The 23,442-nt window shown below is 36.9% G+C and overlaps 1 protein-coding gene across 1 annotated transcript; it reads left to right on the forward strand.

Annotated features, from left to right (window-relative positions):
• Positions 1-129: 129 nt before the first annotated feature.
• On the forward strand, positions 130-21,468 carry NOP14 (NOP14 nucleolar protein). Its single transcript, XM_420824.8, has 18 exons — positions 130-578; positions 1,904-2,038; positions 2,868-3,009; positions 3,958-4,103; positions 4,526-4,663; positions 6,037-6,159; positions 7,290-7,421; positions 8,618-8,948; positions 10,210-10,340; positions 10,581-10,666; positions 12,256-12,391; positions 13,760-13,861; positions 14,727-14,880; positions 17,548-17,707; positions 18,430-18,577; positions 19,429-19,547; positions 20,692-20,847; positions 21,195-21,468. The coding sequence occupies exons 1-18, from the start codon at positions 381-383 to the stop codon at positions 21,292-21,294; spliced, it is 2,637 nt and encodes an 878-aa protein (XP_420824.2). The 5' UTR covers positions 130-380; the 3' UTR covers positions 21,295-21,468.
• Positions 21,469-23,442: the final 1,974 nt, after the last annotated feature.

Here is a 23,442-nt window from a genome sequence, read left to right on the forward strand (position 1 = left end):
CGCACGTCGCGCTCTGCACGCCGGGATACGTAGTGAGTTACCTCATTCGGCCTCATCCGGCTTCTCCCATTGCGGCGGATATCGCGATATTTGGGCGAAAGCCTCGCGAGAGTGTCTCCCTGCCGGTGCGTGGTGGAGCTCGGGCACGCCGGTTGCGGGAGTGCAGTCACCGCACTGCTCCGTTTACACCGTGCCGATCACCCCACCGGCTCTCGCGGGATTTCTGAGGCAAGTCTCGCGCGACCTGGAGAACCGCAGTCAGGCCTGAGGGACGCTCTGCTCGTCAACGCCATTTTGGCTGGTCTGTTGGCTTCTCTAGATCTAGCCACTGGGTGCCGAGTGTGTGCTGAGCCTCTCCTCACCCACACAAGCAGCCAGCAATGGGGAAGGCGGCAAAGCGCAAGAAAAAGGCCTCCACATCTTCAAAAGCCAAGGGCTCAGCAGAGCCAACCATAGCCATGGTGAAAAGCAACCCCTTTGAGGTGAAGGTCAACAGGCAGAAGTTTAACATCTTGGGAAGGAAGACCAAGAATGATGTGGGTCTGCCTGGTGTGTCACGGTCCAAGGCTATCAAGAAGGTAAGAGGACATCAGAAATGGGGAGGGAGGAGGGCAGCTGTGGATGCAGAAGTGGTGGAGAGGCCGTGAGCCTCTACAGGTGAGGTAAGAGGTTGTCTCATCCCATGTGACAGAAATGATTGCTCATCTCATGCTGCTCTGGTGGTGATGAAGGGTGCACCCAAATGTCTCCCTCTTGGACAGTCAAATAGCGCTGGTCTCAATGCCTTGCCATGCTGTGAGAATGATAGTTTTTACTGTGGACCAAAGTACAGCAGGAAGCCCATGTGGTTGGTTATAAGTGTTCATTATCTAGATTTAGATGCTTCAGGATGTTGAACTTCTTGATGATGGTGCAACATCACTGTAACAGGGAAAGCCTGAAAGAGGAGTAGGTTCTCATTGCAGTGGGAACTGTGTAGATACAAAACTACCGCTGACTTGGAAGACTAGATTGCTTTTTGTGCAATAGTTAAATAGTTGCATTGTGGAAGAATGTTAAGATGCAAAGTAGTGGTACGTACTCATTGATAATGATGCCCATACCGCTTCAGAGAATTAAATCTCCCACCCTTGATCCTTTTAAAATTGTCTCCCCCTTTTTTTTTCTCCTTCCCTCTACTGAGCTCACTAGCTGCCTGACTAAAAATCCATACTGCACAAGACAAGCTGTTACTTCATGTACATTCCAGCATTTATCCTTTCCTTGAGCGAAGCACTGGATTTTTTTCTCACCTATCCCTGTAAAGAAAACAGGAAAGAAATAAAAAGTTCTGTAGATTCTGTTAAAGCTAAAAACTTTTAATGTAACAGCTTGCAGTGAGGTTCTCAGTGATGTAGACATTGATGATGGACATGATTTCTCTACAGCTACCTGAAAAGAGGTTGTAGTGAGGTGGGTAAGGCTCTGATGCCTGACCTCTCTGTGCTCAACACTAAAGCAGAGAATGCCTGTATGTACTCACTTGGGTTTATTTATGTCTTGGATGACAAGACCAGAAGGGGTACAGCTGATACTTTTGTTTTCTTTCTTGAATATGTTCTTTTCTACTAAGCCTCAGACTGAAATCAGAATTCTTTGGATTATGGTTAGTTTTCATGTATGACAAAACAAGGACAAGATACGGTGTATCATATTTTGTCATCTTCTGGGCAGCTTGTAAGTGTACTCAATTACTCTGTGTTGTGTATTGCATATGCTTTCCATACCCTTCTAATTCTGTGTTATGACAGACTGGATGATTCCATGTTGTCAGGATACCATGGGGCTTTTTTTTGTCTTTGCTTTGAAAACATTTATTCTGTTTATTTTTTGAACTTGGTCTCCTTTTTTTTTTTTTTTCTAGCGAACACAAACGTTATTGAAAGAATATAAAGAAAAAGAAAAGACAAATGTATTTAGAGATAAACGTTTTGGTGAATATAACACCAAAATAAGTCCAGAGGAAAAGATGATAAAACGATTCACTTTGGAAAGACAGGTAAAGTGTAAGAATGGGAATTAAAAAGAAAAATTGGGTTGGGAGGGTTACCCTTAACAGAGGGTTTTGCAGGCTAATGCTTTTTGTTTGTTTTGTTTGTATGTTTTGAACTTCTATGAAAAAGCATCTGTTTATGGGAATCCAGAATTTTCCATGAAAAATTCCTGGTGTTGCAAGACAGCTGTTTTTCTGAAGAAGAAAATTCTTTGAGCACATTTGAGCTCTGATGTGCAAGAAAGCCATTTTTAAGCAGAGTTATTGTTCTTCTTTGACTGTTCTAGACTTGTTGTGATTTGGAAATTGGATTAGAAAATGGCAACCACCAGCAAGTACAATTTGAGAATCCAGTACAGCTGTTGGAGAACATTTGCTGACTAGAGGAACTCCGTAACATGCTGTCACTCTGTAATGTGAATTGCTTGTGTAGTAGCATTCTTTCATACTATCATACTCAATCTCCAGAGCTGAACAGTGTAATATTGTACCCTGCTGGTAATTTATGTAAGCTATGGTCAATTTCTTCAGGCCAGAAATGGAATAATGAAGAATTGTTGTTAATTGTATACAGATAAAACTTAAGCTTTCTTAAGTTTTCTGAGTTACTTCATTTCTGCATTACTATAAGAATAATGAAAGCATCATACTTTCTCATATAAGGCTTCTTGTATTTTGAATAAGAAGGTTAACCTGGTAGTGTTCTTAAAACAGCAAAGGACTGGAACAAGAATCTTCTCAACCAGAGTGAAAATTGCTGGCTCTATTAATTTGTTGCCTGGGAACTAAAAATTTTTGTTATTTAATTGTGGGGTTTTTCTGTTGTTCTTTTTAGCAAAATTATGGAAAGAAAAATATCTATAATCTCAACGAAGATGAAGAATTAACTCATTTTGGCCAATCTTTGGCAGAAATTGAAAAACTGAATGATGTTATTGATAGCGATAGTGACACAGATGAAAGAGGAGCATTGTCAGGTAGGACATATCAGCTAATATCTCACTGCTCTGTATTTTCTCACTGTCAGTTTTGTTGTTGGTACATTTGCATCATTTGTTTCTTTTGCTGAAGAAGAATATTTAAATGGCTGGGCTGTTGAAGCCAGATAACTACTTAAATATATAGAATCATAGAATCGCTAAGGTTGGAAAAGACCCACAGGATCATCCAGTCCAACCATTTGCCCTTCACCAATGGTTCTCGCTAAGCCATGTCCCTCAACACAACATCCAAACGCTCTTTGAACACCACCAGGCTCGGTTACTCCACCACCTCTCTGGGCAGCCCATTCCAGTGCCTGACCACCCTTTCAGAGAAGTAGTATTTCCTAACATCCAGCCTGAACCTTCTCTGACGCAGCTTGAAGCCATTCCCTCTCGTCCTATCACTAGTTACACGAGAGAAGAAGCTGACCCCCAGCTCACTACAACTTCCCTTCAGGTAGTTATAGAGAGCAGTAAGGTCTCCCCTGAGCCTCCTCTTCTCTAGACTGAACAATCCCAGCTCCTCATAAGGCCTGTGCTCCAGACCCCTCACCAGCTTTGTTGCCCTCCTCTGGCTGTCATAATTTAGCAGAAGCTAAGTTGGAGCTACCCAACTGGCAAGTTTCTTTAATCTGTGGGTTTTTCAGAATTAACGTGTACCTATGTTTCAAGTACATTGGGCAACATCTGAAGCTTGAGTGGTTTTCTTGTACCTCTACATATAAATAGTAGTTGGAATATAGAAAAAATATTCCTATCTCACACAAAATGTTTGTCAGTGTAAGTTGTCCAGCATCTTTTTTAGGTATGAATGGGAGTAGTATGTGGCTGATGAAATAGTTTTAACTGTTCCCATTCTCAAATATTAGGAGATACTGTCCTAGCAGCCTCAGCACTTACATATCAGTTTGAAAAGAATTCACGGTTGATTTTTTCTTCTAGCTGAGTTAACTGCTGCTCACTTTGGAGGGGGTGGAGGCCTTCTTCGTAAAAAAGCGTCAACTGAGCAGGAAGATGAAGAGGAGGAAAAACCTAAATCTAGGAAGGAACTCATAGAAGAGTTGATAGCCAAATCTAAACAAGAAAAGGTGAGTTTTTAGCTCTAAGGAATGAGTTAATGCATGATATAGAGGACATCACAATTTGTCTTTGCAGAATAAAGTAGCAGTAGCACAGAAAGTGATGTAGATAACTGTCTGGGAAAAGAGTCTAAGATCCCTGAATGTCCATCTGCCCTTGTAAACACTTTAGGAAATAAAGTGAACATCTACCATTCTTTTCTATCTTCAAATCTCTCATTTTCTTGACTCATATAACTTATTTTCTGTATGCAGTCCGTGTGGCATTCAGTATAACTTTATTGCTTCTACTGCAGTGAATGTTTATACCTTTAAAATGTTAAGTATTTGAAATCATTTATTTGCTGAAGACATCATTTTTGTTTTATGCTATAAGTGCTTTGTCTTATCTGGCTGGATGTAACTGCTGCATTTGTGTTTTATTTTTCTAGCAAGAAAGGCAAAGTCGGAGAGAAAGTGCTTTAGAACTTACTGAAAAGCTTGACAATGACTGGAAGGAAATCCAAACCCTTATGGCCCGCAAACCTCCAAAGTCAGAAAGAAAGGACAAAGAGGCAGAAAAACCCAAGGTAAAGTTTGGCTAGATTACTTTCTTTTATTCTAATAATTTGTGGTTTTGACTGTCCTAGTGACTGAAGTATGAGGCAAAGTTGACTGCTTTGCAGAATGAAATGAGAGAGGTTGCATGTTTAGTGACACTATTGACTGTTGGTTATTTTTAAGACATATTTTTGCCTGATGAATAAAAATTGTTGAGAACGTTGTCTTACTTTGAATGCCTTTGGTACATTTCTTGGGTGAAACAAATTCTATTCGATGACAGATTTTTTCCTGTTGTGACCTCAGTACTGTCCCTACAAAAAGGGAATGACGATATTAAGCTTATGAATAAATTTGTTATTCCTCTTCGTTGTTTTTCATACTTCTTAATTCGAGAATAAGCACTGCAGTGTCTTGTGCTATATATCTTTTTTCTTGTAGACATTCTGTATTATATGATATTTATTACCTGGCAGTAGAATTCCGTTTTCAGAAGGCTGAAATAATGAACTGATCTCATGTTAAAACTGATCTTAAATAATGAACAGAAGATACTGATTCAAAAAGTCATATTTTGGCATATTGCTGTTTATTTTAAGATGCTTCATGATATACTGAATATTCCACTATGTCAATAATGTGATATCCTAGAAAAAAATTCTGTCTCTGTGCTTTACTGAAAAGGAAAATTAGCTTCCCTTGCTTCATGTAAATCTCCATTTGAGAGTTATCAGGGATGCAGGGATCAGACTGTGTACTAAATATAACATTAATGTTAAATAGGAGAAAATTATCTAGTGACATGTAAGGAGAATAATTACCAGAACTGAATTGTAGAGAAGCAGTTTGGTGACCTAAGCATCTATCAAGAAGATTGTATTGACAAGCCCAGCGTAACCTCTGCTAGTGACTATTTTCCCATGTATGCTGCTTAAATTGGCTGAGCATCAGCAACCCTTTTTGTTTCCTTTGAGGTAGATATCTATGTAATTAATATAATAACAAGTACATAGTTTATTTCTAACAGTATTTATAAAGTGAATTATAAACTATAAAGTTATTGGCTTTTTTTTTTTTTTTTTTTTTTTAGAAAACAGTATTTTATTAACAAACAATATTTTGAAGTTTTTCAATTAATAAGTAAAACAGTTTTCATTAAGATAATGTTTGTAAGTTATTCAGCTGTGAGTAATTTAAATGGAGGGGAGTTCAGGAAAAATTTCTATTCAATCATTCAATCAATTCCATATGTTAATACTGAATTGAAAGCAGCCTTCTCTGGACAGTCTTTGCCTTATTTCTTAAAGGTCTTATTTTCCAGTTGTTATGTCTAGTAGAAGGGTGGATGCAAAGCAGAATAATAAAACTAAGATAATAAACAACTGTATAAATATTTCTTTAGCCTGATGAATATGATATGATTGTTCGAGAACTTGGATTCGAGATGAAAGCAAAACCTTCAGAAAGGATGAAGACAGAAGAAGAATTGGCAAAAGAGGAGGAGGCGCGACTCCAGAAGCTAGAGGTACACCATCTATGGTTTTAGATTGTTTTCTAATCTGTCTTTTGGGAGTGACCACATATACTTATTGCTTGACCTTCGATTGAAGGTGGCTGTACTAAACTGCTGTTCGTCACAGGGCAAATGCAGGAAATCTGTTTGTGTTTTGTTTGGAATCCAATATAATAAAGAAAACATGGACTTACTACATGACTTAGTGAGGTTTATGAAATGAGTTAAGTATTTCTTCAATAAAAAAATAGAATATCACTTTGACTTGCCTTTAAATGTTTTATATTATTTAGAGTTTGGATGCAATTCAGTAAGGGGGGGATATTTTACTGCAAAGAAGTTGAGCTAATATGCTGCCAAGTCGTGTAATGCTTTCTTCTGGTGTTGTAAATCTTCCAGCAGTAGCACATATATGGCTTTGCTTCACATAGAAATAGGTTTCTCTTGGGAAATGTTTCATGCTATTTCTCCTATATGGAGCTCTGAGTCCTGTAGAAAGAATGAATTACTTGGGAAATGTTCCTCTCCTTTTCCTTTTCAGATATCAGGGACAAATTTAAGATGGTAGGGAGAGGTGGTACCTTCACGTTACAGCAAAAGGGAAAGGATTTTTTTTCTTCTCTATTCTTGTCATGTTGTTTCATGGATGATCTACCTGGGTGCCAAAATGAAAGTGCTTCTGAAAATGATTGTTTCACATATTGCCTATTGAGTCTATTTTAAAATTCAGTGTAATGTTAAAATCTTAACATTGTGTTTTCTGTAAACTTGTCATGCTTAGGAGAAACAGATAAACACTGCAGAATCATAAAACACCAATAGAAGTTGCATTTTCTGGTAAACCAAACAGATGAAATAAGAACTTAACACATTTGGAAGCCCAGTTTAAAGCCTTCCGAATAACAGTTATCACATATGCAGTTGTATTAGGTTATCAAATCATACTGCCCAACAAAAACAAAGTATTGTTAGTTGTAGCTCATCATTTGTCAAGTCACTGTTTTTAATTTTCACCTACTACTTGAATAGTTCCAGTTAACTTTTTTTTTCCTCTTTGATTTTCTTAAATGCAGTGTTTGAGGGATCTTTCATTCTTTTGTAAGCACGATTCATCTGTGTATGTTACTTCTCCTAACACACAGGCAGATCGACTACGTCGAATGCGTGGAATAGGTGAACAAGAGAATAAAAAGAAACCCAGCCACGTGTCAGCTGATGATCTAACTGATGGCTTTATCCTGGATAAAGACGACAGACGTTTATTGTCTTACAAGGTAAGATAGGAAACCTGAGGAAATTTCAAGGTTCTAAAGTGAAAATAGGAAAATCAGTTTGGAAGTGACCTCTGGAGACCTTTAGTCCAAATCTGTACTCAAAGCAGGGTCAGCCATGGAATCACCAGGTTGTTTGGCACTTTGTCCATCTGGTCTTGAAAAATCTCCAAGAATAGAGGCTACACAATCTAGGCGGCCTATTCCACTGATTTTCCTACTGTAAAAAAGTTTCTCAGTCCGAAGCTCTCTTGTTTGAACTGAAACCTTTTGCTTCTCTTTCTCCCACCGCACTGCCTTCTCAGTGACTTCCCTTATAGGCACTGGAAGGCTGTTATTTGGTTCCAGGTTGAAAAAATGTGGGTTCCGCAGCCTCTCCTCATAGCACAGGTTCTGTGACCCCTGAAGATCTTGGTGACTTTGTCTTGAACTTGCAGCTGTTTGTAGATATCTTTCTTGTATTTGAATACTGTATTCTATCTGTTTTTTAAAAGTGCTGAGGAGAATAATTGTTTCCCTCTATAGTCCTACTAATACAGTAGCCTTCTATGCTCTTACTTAACTAGAGGGCAGAGAGGACCATAGCTCTTCCATTTGTTGTCTTTTTATTATTTTTTTTTAATTTGCACTATACACCGTATGAAGCAGCTTTGATTAAGGTGGCAGAATGAGTAAAACCTTAAAGCTGATGTAATGAGTCACCCTGACTGTGTGATGCATGTGTGTGCATACTGATCCTCTCGTCTTCTTATATGGAAGTAGCAAGGGAAGTGATCCTCTCAGCAGAAAATGCAAATTGTGAATGTGAATTTAAATTGTTGATTTTCTTAATCAAGATGGGAACAATCATTTATATGATACACTATTTTAATACATAGAAGTAGTTAAAATGTCTTTAACCAAGAATGCTTCTGTAAGTGATGTTAAAATTTTATGTAAGTATTCCTTACTTTCCCACTGATATTACTGTAGTCGTTACATACTGCATCCTATTCTTCCCATTTCTTACAGCTCCTTAGAAATACACTTCTATTCATATATCTATATACATTCTCTCTTCTTAAAATTCCTTCTTGACTGGCACAGCTGCCATTCACTGCTTGGTCACAATAGCCTTTAATGATACATTTCCATGGTGATTCTGGTAAATTGCTGTCACTTCATTGGTGTTTTAACTGGCTTGTTTTCTCTACTGGCAGGATGGAAAAATGAACATTGAAAATGTGGAGGAGGAGGAGGACAAAGAAGAGGAGGAGGACAAAGAAGAGGAAGAGGAACAGGAAGAAGAGGAAGGTGAGAAGGAAGATAATGAGAATGAAGAAGGTGAGGAAGAATCTGCTACTGAAGATGAGGAGGATGTTGCATCAGATAACCACTCGGATCTCGAGTCTGACCTTGAGAGTGAAGAAGAAGCTGCAGGAAATAAAGAACAAAAGAAACACAAGGCAAATGAAAATGAATCACAGAATGTGGAGGAACTGGATCCAAAAATGGAAGCTGCCAAATCAGAGCTTCCATATACATTTGCGGGTAAGCAAAAGACCGATGCAGAGATCCCTGTTGTCTTTTAAGGTTTTATAACCTCTCTTTCTCTCTGTCCTACAGTATCTTATATATTCCTGCTAATCTATGAAGTTTTGCCTCATAATTATTTCCTACTGTTCCAAGAGCAGGCAGTATCTGCTGTTCTTAGTGATTAGCACTGATCATGCTGTGAGCAGTGGAAACTGGATCTGTTTCACCTCAGAACATTTACTTCTGCTTCTATCAGCCTTAGAATTGACAGAGACATAGTGAGGATGAAAACAGAAAGATCTGTACTTGTTTCTGAAGGCCACAAGTGCATCCAATCTAAAATACTACTGTTTTGCATGAGGGAAGTTAGAATAGTATTCTATTATCTACAAACGAGGAGAGCTTTCCTTCTGTCGTGTTTGGGCTGACGTTTTTGTCAGAGGCTTAGAGAGGCAGCATTGTGAGGTGTAATCCCTGTGATACAACATCACAGTATTTTGAAACAGTCGAAGTTTGACTCCTTTGGGACTTGTGCCTAGGAGGAAGGAGGAAGCATGTTCCAAATAGTATACAAAGCAACCATTAATATTGAGTGTTTAATGCAACTAGCTATTGTCCTAGTATAGGTTTCTCTAACAAAATTAACTGTTACAAGATCGAACGACCTTTCAAACAACTTCCCCTAGTGCTTGCTTTTTTCCCATCAAAAGGAAATAGCATACATTACCCAAAGCCTTTTAAATTGCATTCAGGATTTGTCTTAACCAGAAAGTGATCACATTAAAATAACTCAAAAACTGAACAGATTAGGATGTTATCTTGCACATTAACTTATGCAGAAGACTGAGAGTGCTACTTTTTGGGGGGGTAAAATTATTTTCCATTAGGGGCAAGTTTCCTACTTTATTTAATATCCTTCATACAAAAGCTAATCAGATGTAAATGAAACATAGAGCTAACTGTATTATGGTAAATTTATGGTTGAGTGAATGCATAAGTTTACTTCTGATGTGTTGCATGTTTGTGCACATAGTTATGCTCAACAAATACAGGATAAATTGCATCTCATTTGTTGAAAAGCATTTATCTTATTTTCTGACATATGCTCATGTATGCTATGTTACGTACATATTGATAGGCTACTATTACAAGGTTACTATTTAGAAGCTATGTGTTATCTTTTTTTCTGAAAGAAAAATTGGAAATCTGTTAGATGGTCACTTGAAACAAATAACTGAAGTTAGAGGTTTGGCAATTTTTTGTTTTTACCTTACAGTTCCTGAGTCCTATGAGAAATTTAAATCTTTATTGGCTGGAAGAACAGTAGAGCAACAGCTTACTATACTGGAGAGGATTCAGAAATGCAATCACCCAAGTCTTGCAGTGGGAAACAAAACAAAGTTGGAAGTATGTTTTCATGTATTATTTTATCTTGTATTTTAAGGTTTGAAATGAACTTTGAATCTCTGCTTAAGTCTTCCTGTGGATTCAGGAAGCAGCATAACATATACGTGTTCTTGTAACAGTAGAATCCATGTACTGCTTGTTTCTTTTCTACCATTTTTATCACTGTTCTTTTGTGCTGTTCTGAAAAATACATGAGATGAAAGAAAATTAATGGTTTTTAACATACGGTGCTTCTTGCAGAAACTGTTTGGCTTCATTCTGGAATATATTGGAGAGTTAGCAACTCTGGATTTACCAGAGCTCAAAACAATTGACAAACTCATCCTGTAAGTAATAGATCGTGTTGACTTTTGCTCCTTTCTGAAGAGAAAAGCTACCTAGGGCGAAGTATTCAATATGTAGCTCTGTCAGGATTTTAGGCAACTTAGTGTTTTAAATCCGTTTCGTGTATTGTCTGGGCTATTAATTGTACTGAGACATTTCCAAAACATGAGAACATAATTTTTTATCTGTAACTGCTTTTCATGGATAGTAGGTAAATAATATGCCAGCTGTGCATGAAAACTTCTGTATGGAGTTACTCGTGCAGCAGATTAAGGGCTTTAAGGTTTGCAGTGACAGTGTGCTGTTGCCTGTACAGTTTTTTTTTTCACATGAGTTTCCATTCTGTGAATTCACTCTCATTAAGAAGTAGGTGAAAACAGAATTAGGATGTTATAGTAAGCCCATATAAAAGTTCTGAAGAAACATTTTTTCAGGAAATTGCCAATTTGAAATAGTTGTCTTCAAACATATAATGGGTATTTATTGTGTCAAGAGAGCCAAATTTGTCTCACTGTTACATGGAAAGGATGAGGGTCAATGGATGCAAGTTGCAACAAAGGAAATTGCAATTACTTCTAAGGAAAAATTCTTCACAGCGATTGTGTTGAACCCTAGAATAGGTTTCCCAGAGAAGCTGTGGAAGATTCACAAAATTGAACAAAGCTGCAAGCGAGCTGATTCAGCTTTGAAGTTAGCCATGCTTTGAGCAGGGAATTGCACCAGGTCACCTCCAGAGGCCCCTTACAACCGAAATTAGTCTGTTATTCCTATCCTGACTTTGTGAGCTAGACAACTTTCTTGTAGTGAATTATTTGTATGTACCTTGAAAGAAGAAACGTAGAGTGAAAACAAAAGGAAATAGTTTTTAATAGTCTGTTATGTGCAGGTTTAGCATGCATTACTCTGTTGCATTCATCAGCAAGAGCTGTTGATAATCACACATGCCGGGGCTTTGTAAAAACGTGTAAACACATTTTGATTGTTTTATAGAGCTGGGATTTATTGATATCACTGCTAACGTTTTAAATGAAAATACTGAAAAGCAGATGCAGACGTTTGACTGCACCTCCCTGTAGGCAGTAACCACAGGCCAGGAGCTGGCCTAACTCTGTGGGGGCTTTTTTTGTATTTTAAGTAACAACTTTGCCAACCACATTACTGCCTTACACGTTCCTTGACATTGCATGGGAATATTTTGAGTGATGACTTGCCCGGTATGGACCAACATATCTTTGTGCAGTAAGATGAAGAGTTAGGTGATGTAGAAAGATGTGTTTTAATCATATTGGATTATTTAGGAGTGTATCTTAAAGTTTTTAATTACTTTTTAATCAATAAGATTTAGAAACCTCCAAATCAGAGATCATCTCAGATTGCCCAATGAAAAGTACATCTCTGTAACCCAAAAGTATTAACAGTAATAATCTGTGCGGGGTCGTGGTGGCTGTTCCTCTAAAAAATAACTTATTTCAGGGAATTTGTTTTTGTTATGGATGGAACACAAGAAACCGCCCTGCAGATGCTTAAAAATCAGGTTTTTAGTTAACGTCACTGGTGTAACTTGATCATGACTTACATTTCTTCTTAATAGGCCATTGTACAATCTTTGCCAGATGTTTCCTGAAGCAGCCAGTGGCAATATTAAGTTTGTCCTTCGAGACGCTGCACATGAGATGGAAGAAGTAATTGAAGTCAAAGGCCGTGCAACATTTCCAGGTTTAGGCACGGTAATGAATACCTGCTGCTAAGCAAACTCTTGCTCTTTCCATTAGTACAGAAGTGCTAGTAAATGCATGATGATGGGGAATTCAAGTTGGCATTTCAAATTATATAATGTGTTATTAGCATCTATGACTTTTTATATTTATCAAATCTGCAGATAAAAAAACATTCTACAGGGTAGAAGTGTGATTCTGATATATTATCAAGGGGACAGATCTTAAAATTGCCTCTCCAGTTTACATAGTAGAACATTACTGGTTTTCCTGATGAAATTTCAGTGGATAGTGATGCTGTCAGTTATGTCCTGATTTCTTCAATTACATTAAGTGCAAATATTTTAAAAGTGCTCCACAGAGGCGCAATATCTCTTAGTTTCACAAAAATATTGAGGAAATAACAGTGGACTTAAAAGTACAACCATTTTTAGTACTGTAATTTAGTACTCCTAAATTAATGACTCAAAGTGAAAGGACTGAACTTACTGTCCTGTATTCTATGATTAGTAGTCAGGGAAGATTCAGGCTGGACGTTAGGAAATACTACTTCTCTGAAAGGGTGGTCAGGCACTGGAATGGGCTGCCCAGAGAGGTGGTGGAGTCACTGACCCTGGTGGTGTTTAAAGAGCGTTTGGATGTTGTGTTAAGGGACATGGTTTAGCGAGAACCACTGATGAAGGGCGAATGGTTGGACTGGATGATCCTGTGGGTCTTTTCCAACCTTAGCGATTCTATGATTCTAGTAATACTTCAGAATTTCTGTAGCCATGCTAAATCTGAACAGACTCTATTTACAACGTGTAGGTAAATGGCTGTTAGAGAATTCACATGGAACATATAGAAAATGAATATTTGTTTATGTAGTAGAATGTTTTCAAAGAGCAACCATAAGTCAGTAATCCAAAGAGAACTACTTGGTTTTTTTGTCTTCCAGCTTGAGGAAACAATGTTGCCTAATGGGATATTTAGAGTATTAAAAGAAAATGGATTGAGGAGTTTGACTGGGAGACTTGGTTCTTATAGCTTGGACAATATTTATATGGAGTTCTTTTTGAAGAGTCTTTATTCAGGATGTTTTGAATTTTGCATGAAAACTATTGCAGAGAGTTTTTAGCTTCTTATTATGTTTCATCTATCACTCTTAGAACATACAGTTAGACATACAGTGGATATTCTATTTTCTCAGGTACCATAAGCAGTCATCTCAGTAAATAGGTTGTAGATATCATATCCAATTTCTGAATGATGTTTGCCTTAGTATTTTTAGACCACTACATGACAGCTACTCATCCATCACAGTTACGTATGTGTAAAATCAAGATCCTTGGAATTGTCTTAATACATTTTGCCTCTGTACTATGTTTTATTCACTATCAGCTTATTTATTTGAAAATTACATCTCTGCTGTTTCCAACATCTGACTTCTGGCATCCAGTTGTAACTCCTGCTTTTATATACATGAGTCAGCTGCTTACTAAGGTATGTCTATGATGTTGTACCTCAGTATACAACTTCACTTCCTTGTTTCTTCCTAGCACTCCAACTACGTGTTATAATTAATGTGTATATATTGGAACTGCACTGAAAAGGATGTTCTATGTTTGGTGCGGTCACAGATAGTAAATGGCAGAAAAAAAAAAAAGAAGAGAAGAAACCCTCAGAGTACAGCCCAACTCAAAATTTGATCTCATAATTTTTTGAGCTGTCATGCAAGAATTTCTTATATGACAAACTGTGTGAAACCAATGCAACAGACTGAATAAAGTACAAAATCATTTGTTAGTGATTTCTCTTTCATCTATTGCAATTATTCCAATCTAAGAGAGATTTTTATTTAAGAAGCAGCACTGTGTGTTTTCGTTAAAACTTCACCTAGTACAGTGTATTGCAATGTAGTTAAGAGGTACTTATTTTACTATCCAAGTATCTTTTGTATATGCTTTGAAAGTTCTGAGCTAGTTGTTCTGTTCCTGTTGCTGATCCAAGTTGCTTTGAGCCTGATGTTTCTTTGTTTCACTTATGAAAATGAATATGGGGTATTGGAGGCAAAAAGTAGGACTAAAATTTACACACAGTTCAGATGGCAGAGCAAACGAGCAGTAAGAACTTACTGGTGATTGAGCACCTTCTAGTGGCTAAACCTTATCTTTCTAATCAATTCTGCTTATACTCCTTAGTAAGAGCTAAGGGAACGCAATATGTTTTTCATTTAAATCCAAAGGGCACCATTTTACAGATTGTAAAATGTGTATGAGTTCCTGAATATTTATGCTTTTGGAGGGATGCTGCATTTGTGTTGGGCAGACATTTACTAGTTATGTGCTTTCTTTTTTGCTTTTTATAGTGTCGCATCACAACATTGCAAGATGTTATTAAAGGTTTGTTTATATGCTCTTTGCTCCTGGAATATGTATCTCTCTCCAAAAGATTTGTACCAGAACTCATCAATTTTCTTCTTGGAGTACTTCACATATCTCTACCCAAAAAGCAGGCCCAGGGTGAGTTTGTTAGAATAAATGGGTAATGCATTTTTATATTAGTGTTTTTCTTTAAAATTTCACTAATTAATTAATTATTTCACAATGAATCTTGTGTTTTGAACAAAAGAGCAAAACCATCTGCTAGGCTAGCTTTCCATAGCTTTGATCCCCTAATGTTGGCGAGAAGGAAAGAAACAACAGTATTAAAGGCTATAAAGTAACATTGCTCACAGTGCAGTACTTTTGCAGTATTATTCTAAATAGATTACATTATAGGACTGCAGTCTAAAATTCAGTTCCTATAGGATTACAATGAGTACCCTGTTCTTCACAGTAAGGAAGCAGTTAGTGCTGCAGACACTCTTCCTCATCAGCTAATAGCCATTTCACCAAGAGAAGTACATCACAAAATTGTTATTTTTCCTTTCTGTTTATGGGACAGGGATTTGTTGTAGTTTAACAGAAGGCAGCCATCCCCACAAACAGATTAACCTGTGCTGTAACATAACTGTGTAAACTTAGCAGCTTGTGCAGACAACAAGAATAATAAAACTGTCTTTTCAGTGGGATCCATGTGCTAGCAAGTGATTTTCAATTGCCAGTCTTCCAGTCTTTGTCTTTTTGTGACTTTTTTTTTTCTCCTGCGTGGACTTGTTTCTAGCTTTAAAATTGTTCCAGCTATGAAGCTTCTTGTTGAAGTGTTTAGTGGCAAAAATTCACCTAGAAGAGCTTTGTCAGAGCGCATTGCTAATTCATGTGCTAGTGTCTCTGTCTGGTCACTTAGAGTGCCTTTGAGCATGAGGAGACTGCAGGAAGGGTATTCTCAAATGAAAAATTTCAATTATTTATTGGCAAATATTTAGAGAAGACATCTGGGATTTAATGAACTTACAGGGTAATTATTACTGTGTTCATCACAGCTGATGAAACACCTGAAGTCTTTGTTCTCTGGGTAGTCATTAGTCAGGTGAGGAAGGTTCATCTTCTATTGTTTCAGTATATCTTCAACATTACTGAGTCGTTGTCTTCCATTTCCCTTTTTTTCTCCTGCAAGATTTTCATGCCTTCCTGTGCTGGCATTCTTTTCTTCTTTTGAGTTCTTGAGCTACCAGTGATCCCTTTCTCAACAAACTTAGTACTACATTATCACCTTTATTAGCCTGTATGGCTGTAACTCCAGACTCACCCAGCTCCTTCTCACAGCATAGCAATTTTCTCTGAAGTGTGAGCCAAGGTTACACAGCTGGGTTGCATCAGAGCTAAAGCACTGGATTCTCAGAACACCAACAGCTGAGCTCTTAGAATGAGGTGGGAAGAGGCTACAAAGTAGATGGGTTACACTGCACTTAAACTATTCGCTCCTTTGTGTACTCTTGTAGGAACCTATGATCAACAAAGTTTTTAGATGCCGTTAAAATACAGCTTTTTGCAAAATTTAGTGGTAATTGATTATTTAAGTTTTAACCATTTTTTAATTTCCTTTGTATTTCTGCTAATGTAGTCGCATTAGTTAAATTTTCATGGTGTTGTTTTCTGTTAGTAGGGAAGAGGAGCTCAATAAAGGATATACTAAAGGCACAGCATTCTCTTTCTGAAAATGTTTCACTTAGTGTTGATGTTTTGAAGTTACCAGATATCCCATTGTGTTTTTAACTATCCTTAGGGGAACTGTTGCTAATAAATGTGATGATTTTGCTGTCAGCAGAGAATATTTTAAAGCAAGCTGACATCCTGTTCTCTGGAATATTTATATGTTGTCACACCAAAAAATTTCTTGAGGTTCCATTTTGACATTCAGTAACATCAGCAAGTAGAACTTATATTGTTTTCATTTTATGAGCTTAATCCATTAACTTTTCACATGAAATGATAGAGAATGCAACTTCATGAAAGACTGAAATACACTTTCTGATCTGGTTTAGGCTTTTTTTTTTTCTTAGTAGAAAAGCTGGAGGGAAAGAGAGTAGGAAGGAATTGCTATCATCATTGTTGATAGCCTCGGCTAATGGAACTCTTATTTAGAGCTGCTATCCACTCACAAGTAAAGGGAATAATAAACAATTTTGAAATGAGTTCCATTATAAGCTTGCAGAACTTAGAGAATAAAGAAGAAAAAAAAGAAAGATCCAGCATGGGGACTGCAAATTATTTTCTATCTTAGCTGTGAAATTTAGCATAGTAATTCTGAAGTCTTTTCGACTTGCCCTGCCCCAGTACGTATTCTGTTTCCTCTTCTTGTTTTAAACCTACTTAAGTGTAGTTGGAGAGGACTTTACAGTATGCATCTGAGGGCCCCTCCTGGAGGGGTTCAGTGATGTACAATAACCATGAGCTTCCCCTGTTCCTGCTCACTGTGCTGCTAGCCCACTTTCTGGTCAATTAGCCTTCTAGGCACAGCTCCAAGGGAAAGTCCTGTTCATTGCCCTTTCCTCTGAAGCATGTCCATTACTTCATCCTTGCTTGCAGTTTTAACTGTGCATCTTGTTCCCCACGGGGCAGATACTTACTTTCTCTTTGTACGTGATTATGATTGTGCCTGTAGTCCATTGTTTCAGAGAACCCTAATACTGATAAAGTTTGGGGTGTGTTTTTTTCCTTTTTTTTTTTTTTAAGGCTATGTGATTAAAAACTTCTAAAGAAGTAATAATGAGTACTGATTTGTTGATCATTGTTCTTGTTTCTTAGGCTATACTGTAGTCCATCCATTCACACCAGTGGGGAAAAATTTAGAACTGCTTCTGGTGTGTGATAAGAAGGATCTGGAAAGCTGGAAGAAGCAAAACCTGCCATTGAGTGTTGTGACTAGATTAAAGGAATTGAGCAAAACAGAAATTAATCATATCAGGTATGTAAGGGTAAGAGTAGCGAGCTGTTCTGCTTTGTTTTTGTCTTACTACTCTGTAACACGTGAAATTATCAATCTTCTATCAGAATGTTACGTGGAGCACTTGCTGGAGCGTTCAGCTCCTCCATTCCTTTTCAGGACAGCTGTGGACTGATGGGATAATGCAGATATAGAGGATGTGCTCAATACTTTGAACTGTCATGCTTTTCAGAAGTAAATACTGTATTTACCTACAAGGGCTAGAAGAGTCACAGAAGTAATCAAACACTACAGCTACGAAAGAACAAAATTAAACATTAAACACGTTGGACCGCATTTTTCACCTTGTCTGTCATACCATAACATCTCAGGGATGAGTGTTTTGTGATGAAGTTTAAAAAACAAAAAACAAAAAAACATAATTCTGTCCTGAAGAAGTGTGACGGTAATAGAACCAGTGTAAAAACCTGTTATTCAAGCAGGAAAGACAATACTGTTTTGTCCTTTGTGCACCAACATAAGCAGTTGTTGCTAATGGATATCTTGGGTATTTGCTTGCATAAAAAGAGTGAAATTTTAGTCTGAATTAACAACCATGAACAGACTTGTAACTGCTTGTGTCAGACAGTCTTAATAATAGACACTGCTAATTCACCCAAATTTAATTAGTTTAATACATTTTATTTGACAATGCAGTACAGCTTTTGTAAGTGAAATTGTTACATTATTTTCTACATTAACAGGTTGTCGTGTCTAGCCTTGTGTTTTGATCTTATTAAAAGATGTGCAGTTCTATATGAGTCTTTACCATCGTTCTATGAAATAATGCATCCAATAAGAGTACTCCTGACACAGCGTGTGTCAGTGAGTGAATATCCTGAACAAATGCAGGTATGTGTTCCTCCAGTGTGAAATAATTGATACGGTTGTCTTGTTAATAAATTCTGTGATCTTCATCTGTTCTGTTCTTGAAAAAAAAAAAAAAAAAAGGTAGAATAATCTGTGAGATGTTTCAAGGGTCAGGTATTTGCTATGAGTGATCTTCAGATATCATAGTGGTGTTTTTATGGAGAAAACAAGGAAGGATGGAGAATGTTTAGAAGGTATTTTTCATTGTCTATCTTATCTTGCCCTTCTAATTGAGGAAAGCAGTACCTGTATGCGTATTCGGTCATAGCAAACCAAGCTGATGAGATTGTAACTAACATACATATACCTGGTCTGCTACCTCACTTAAAAGAAGTCAGTTTATCTACCTAGCAATTAAATTCAAATATATTTATTTTTAATCTGTCTTTGCATATAGCAAAATTGGCCTCTCCTCAAAGAGGCATTATGAATATAGAGAACAAAGTTTTGTAATGTTGATGATGCAAAATAGCCTGGTTTTTGCCATCAAAGTAAATAAAATTAGCAGTTCTACTTAAAATGACTCTGAAAGGCTGGCTCTCGAATTGACCTAGCTTTAGTCTTGCTTCTTCATCTGTTAGGTGAAATTATCTGTAGACCTTTCTGATTGCCCATGTTTCCATCTTAGTGGAATTCATGAAGAGTTTAAGAAATTGTCCAGCCTGGAGAGCTTACAGCATTTCAATGTTGTCAGTATCCTAATGAATAGCAATGTTTTCTCTCAGAAGAACATCATATGGAGAGAAGATTACTGTTGATTTAATTTACAATAGTTTGTGAATTATGGTGTCTCTGATACGCTTTTGAAGTTGTAATTTGATTTGCATTTTCAGGAATGGTATCATGGTGCTCTGAAAGAGCTGGAAAACAAAACAAAGCACTATACTCCACTGATATGTGAGAAAAAGAAACCAGTGCCATTGAAACAGTATACGCCTAAGATTGTGAAAGTGTAAGTAAAGCAAGCTTAATGCAGAAGAAAAAGTGAATCTAAGCATTCAGAGGCTAAGGCTAAAAAGATTTGGAAAGCAGGACATAAAACAGGCAACTTTGTTTCTCTGTTGCATTTTATGCACAAGCTGCAAAGGACCAGCTACTTAGATAGTAAGGAAGGAAAAGGGAAGGAGGGATTCTAAGAAACACTGTAGGGATTACCTTACGAGGGAATAAACAGCACTGGGAACCAAATCTGCCCATCTTATCAGTTATAAATTAATAAATCTCAAGTTGAAAAGAGGCTGTTAATACACAGTACATTACTGTATACTTTGCAAAGCACTTCAGTCTCAAGGACAATAGTTCATAAAAATCATACTGATATATATAAAAGTAAAGATGAATGGTGAAATGTTGTGGGATTTTTTCACTGATGCAAAAGACCAGGCAGACTACTCCAGTACTCCGTCTCACGGATCACAGCAGATAATGCGTCACATTAAGCATTCTTATAAATATACCAGACTGCACCATTCCCTTTTCCTCCCACCCAAGCAGTTTTCTGCCTTTCAACAATAGCAATCACAAAAAAACATGAAGATTTCTTTCTCTCTTTTTATAGAGCTTAAAATGATCATGTACATTCTTATATTCTCTTTTGAAATTAAATTTAAATAGCACTGGTTCCTTCTGTAGATGGTAGATCTGTGTTCTGATTCAGGAAGTCTGACTTATATTGACTGCTGACTCATCTAGGCCTGTTTATTATCTACAAGGGCAGAAACTTGTCTTACTTGCTCTAATAATTTAAGGAGACGGCTTTTCCTCTGCCATGCACATTTATTCCCTTGTAACTGATCAGGCCCTTTTTTTAGAGTTCATCTGTAGAGAAAGTTTGCAAAAATGTAAATATATTGGGAGATTCCGTATCTCTCCAGGTATCTTTTATTTTCTACTCCAGCTTTTTCAATCTGTTTAACAAAATGCAGGCTACTATGAGGTATTGGAGTGTATCTGTTTTCTGGAAAATGTTATCTGCTTATAATCTGCATGATGATGGTAGGCAGTTGACTGGGGACCCTTTTTCTGGTATGTTCAGCTCCTTAATTTGCAAGTTGATGACATAGTGTTCTGTGTTCACATATATATTTTCATTTCAGTTTAGAGTTTGGAAGAAAGCAGGGAGGCAGCAAAAAGGAGCAAGAAAGAAAGCGATTAATTCACAAACATAAACGTGAATTTAAAGGAGCTGTTCGTGAGATCCGGAAAGACAACCAGTTTCTGGCTAGAATGCAACTTTCAGAAATCATGGAGAGGTAAAATAGCCTTTGCTTCAACAGTAGTTTATGAGTTGTTATTCTGTGTGTTCATTTCTTTGCTGTGTGGGGACACTGACCGTGATGATAAACAATATTAAACTTGAAATAAAAATGGACAGTTTGGGGAAAACAAATATTTTCATTAGAGATCATTTTAAATTTCAACTTTGCAGTTTAATTTCTCTACATAAGAACGTGCAGAAAGCTCTTAATTAAAGTGTTTGGTGACATCTAAGATTTGTGGGGCTTCTTACCGATGAATATGTAAAGTCTAAATGTATTTATTTATCTTCCCTAGTATAATCTTTCTGAAATATTTAACATATTAATTGCTTCCTTTACAGAGATTCAGCCAGAAAGAGAAAAGTGAAAGAGCTTCTTGGTAGCCTTGCTACACAGGAGGGTGAATGGAAAGCTATGAAGAGGAAAAAGGGGAGGAACTAACTGGACTGCCTACACACAGAACGTTTGGTTTTACTGCTGTATAAAGTACCATAATTTGTATGGCTTTTGCACAGATTTTAATTACATCCTTTGGATGCATTCCTTTTGAGACAAATAACATCATCAGATCTGTCTGAAAAAGTGAATAAGAAAAATAAAAATAACACTTTTGTATGTGTGTGATGTATTTCTGTTTAATAACAGATGAGTAATCAGAATTATCAACATTTATTTCTATCGTAAACTACACAAATACTATACAACAAAAATCTTTTGGTGTCTCCGTCTCCTTAATATTGAATAACTGCAAGCAGCTCTCACAGTGGTAATATTCTTAAAACTTGAACAGTAATACTGTAATTATTCTATAGCATTGGGTCATTCTAATTCATGGTTTTGGTGGAGTAATGGAATTGCTTTTCAAGCACTTCTTTTAAGTCTTTTGTTAAAGTTGTGCATCCATTCATCTCTTCAGTAATTTTTGGATTGAATTGAGCTTTCAAATTCTTGATTATCTACAGTTAACTACAATTCCTCAGCACATTTGTAACCATCAGATTTCAGTTGACAGTGACCTCTTTAATTCTCTTCCACTTGCTTTGTCATATATGTGTAATTACTGAGGACTGCCTACCACAACTGTGGAAAACGTCTGCTTTTCAAGTAGAGCCAATAAACACTTCTTGTAGTTTTTAAAATACTCTGTTTGTGAGGAAACATTGAATTGAAACAAAGAACACTACAGTTGTTGGAGGGTGCTAGTCTAAACTAGGGCACAACTCAGACATTCATTGTAATCTGTTGATAAATCTAGGGGCAGGGTTTTTTTGCATGAAAGAAAATTACAAGTTTTGAAGGAAAGCATTACACAAGTTAAATCCTCTATCACAGTAATATTTGAGGATCAATGCAAAGAGCAAACTAGAAAGAAAATCTTAGAACAAATGAAATACTTAGCCAAGGTTCTTTACGAAAACCAAACCAAAAACCCCCACCAAAAAAAAAAAAAGAAAAACACTAAAAAGCTCTCTTTTGGCTAATGGGTAACTGGGAAATGGTAACACCTTCTATTCATGAAGAAACATTTGCTGGAAGTAAATCTGATTTAACAGTGCTTGTTGTTTCAAATTGTCTTAGAAAGTTTTACGTGTGCTATTTTTTCAAATGAAACTTGGAAGCATGACTAAAGCTAGGATGGAATGAGTTAAACTCTTTGGCTTTGCATTTAAACTCTCATGGCTAAACCATCTTTGTTTGGTAAGACTTAAAGGTTTGCCTATGTATGTTTCTTAAAAGAGTATTCTTTCCTTGAAGAAAGTAGCTTCTACTGAATCTTATTACAACTGTAACAAAGTAATTAATGTGTGAACATCAAGTTTACAAAAACAATACCAGTATTAGAACAGGCTGCATACTGAGTACCAATGGGGAAGTACTCCTGTCACATACAAACGAGGTATCTGTATTTGAAATCTACTCATGGTTTTGAAAACAAAATGTATTTTCAGTTTGCCTTTTTAAAATCACTAAAGCTATCTCCAGAAACTTCAAAGAGATCTCAGCAGATTAGTGTGCCTCCTGTTTTATTTCCATTTGGCACAGCATGGAGGTTTTTTTTTTTCCTTCCTTTGCCCAAAATAATAAAAGATAGATTACCGTTATCTTAAAAAAAATTAAATACTTCTTGGTTCAAGACAAGAACTTAAGAGTGAAGCAACGAGGAAGGAACCTAACTTCTTATTTCCTGCTATAAATCAGCATTTTCCATCTTCAGTTTTTGTCCTTTGCACAATTAAACTGTCAAAGAAGTATTACAGTTTATCCAACTTTATTTTTCCAACAGCAAGTAGCTTCAAGAGGATTTAAACAGCTGGGTATTAAAATCACAGAGTCTGAAAGCTGCATTTTGATCCTGAGGCAGCAATTTTTGATACCTCTTGCAGCTGCTTATTATTCCTCCATGAGAGAGAGAAGTAAAAAATAGACACTACTGAGAAGGGATGGTAGTGTTTGTGGAAGAGGGCACTTAATGGGAGGAGGTAAGGAGCAAGGATATCTTAGGTTGCTGGGGAGAGAATATAAAGGACAAGGAAATCTCAGCTGATAAATACATGCAACTGTTTTTGCTAGATTGAAATCTGAGGTACT

The sequence above is a fragment of the Gallus gallus genome, chromosome 4 (assembly GCF_016699485.2).
Source record: "Gallus gallus isolate bGalGal1 chromosome 4, bGalGal1.mat.broiler.GRCg7b, whole genome shotgun sequence".
Taxonomy (NCBI): Eukaryota; Metazoa; Chordata; class Aves; order Galliformes; family Phasianidae; genus Gallus; species Gallus gallus.

Excerpts from the sequence above, each read along its gene's own strand:
- NOP14 (XM_420824.8), top strand. The coding sequence starts at position 381 with ATGGGGAAGGCGGCAAAGCGCAAGAAAAAGGCCTCCACATCTTCAAAA. Across the intron at positions 4,104-4,525 it reads CCAAATCTAAACAAGAAAAG|CAAGAAAGGCAAAGTCGGAG; the intron begins GTGAGTTTTTAG and ends TTATTTTTCTAG. Across the intron at positions 10,667-12,255 it reads ACAATTGACAAACTCATCCT|GCCATTGTACAATCTTTGCC; the intron begins GTAAGTAATAGA and ends TCTTCTTAATAG.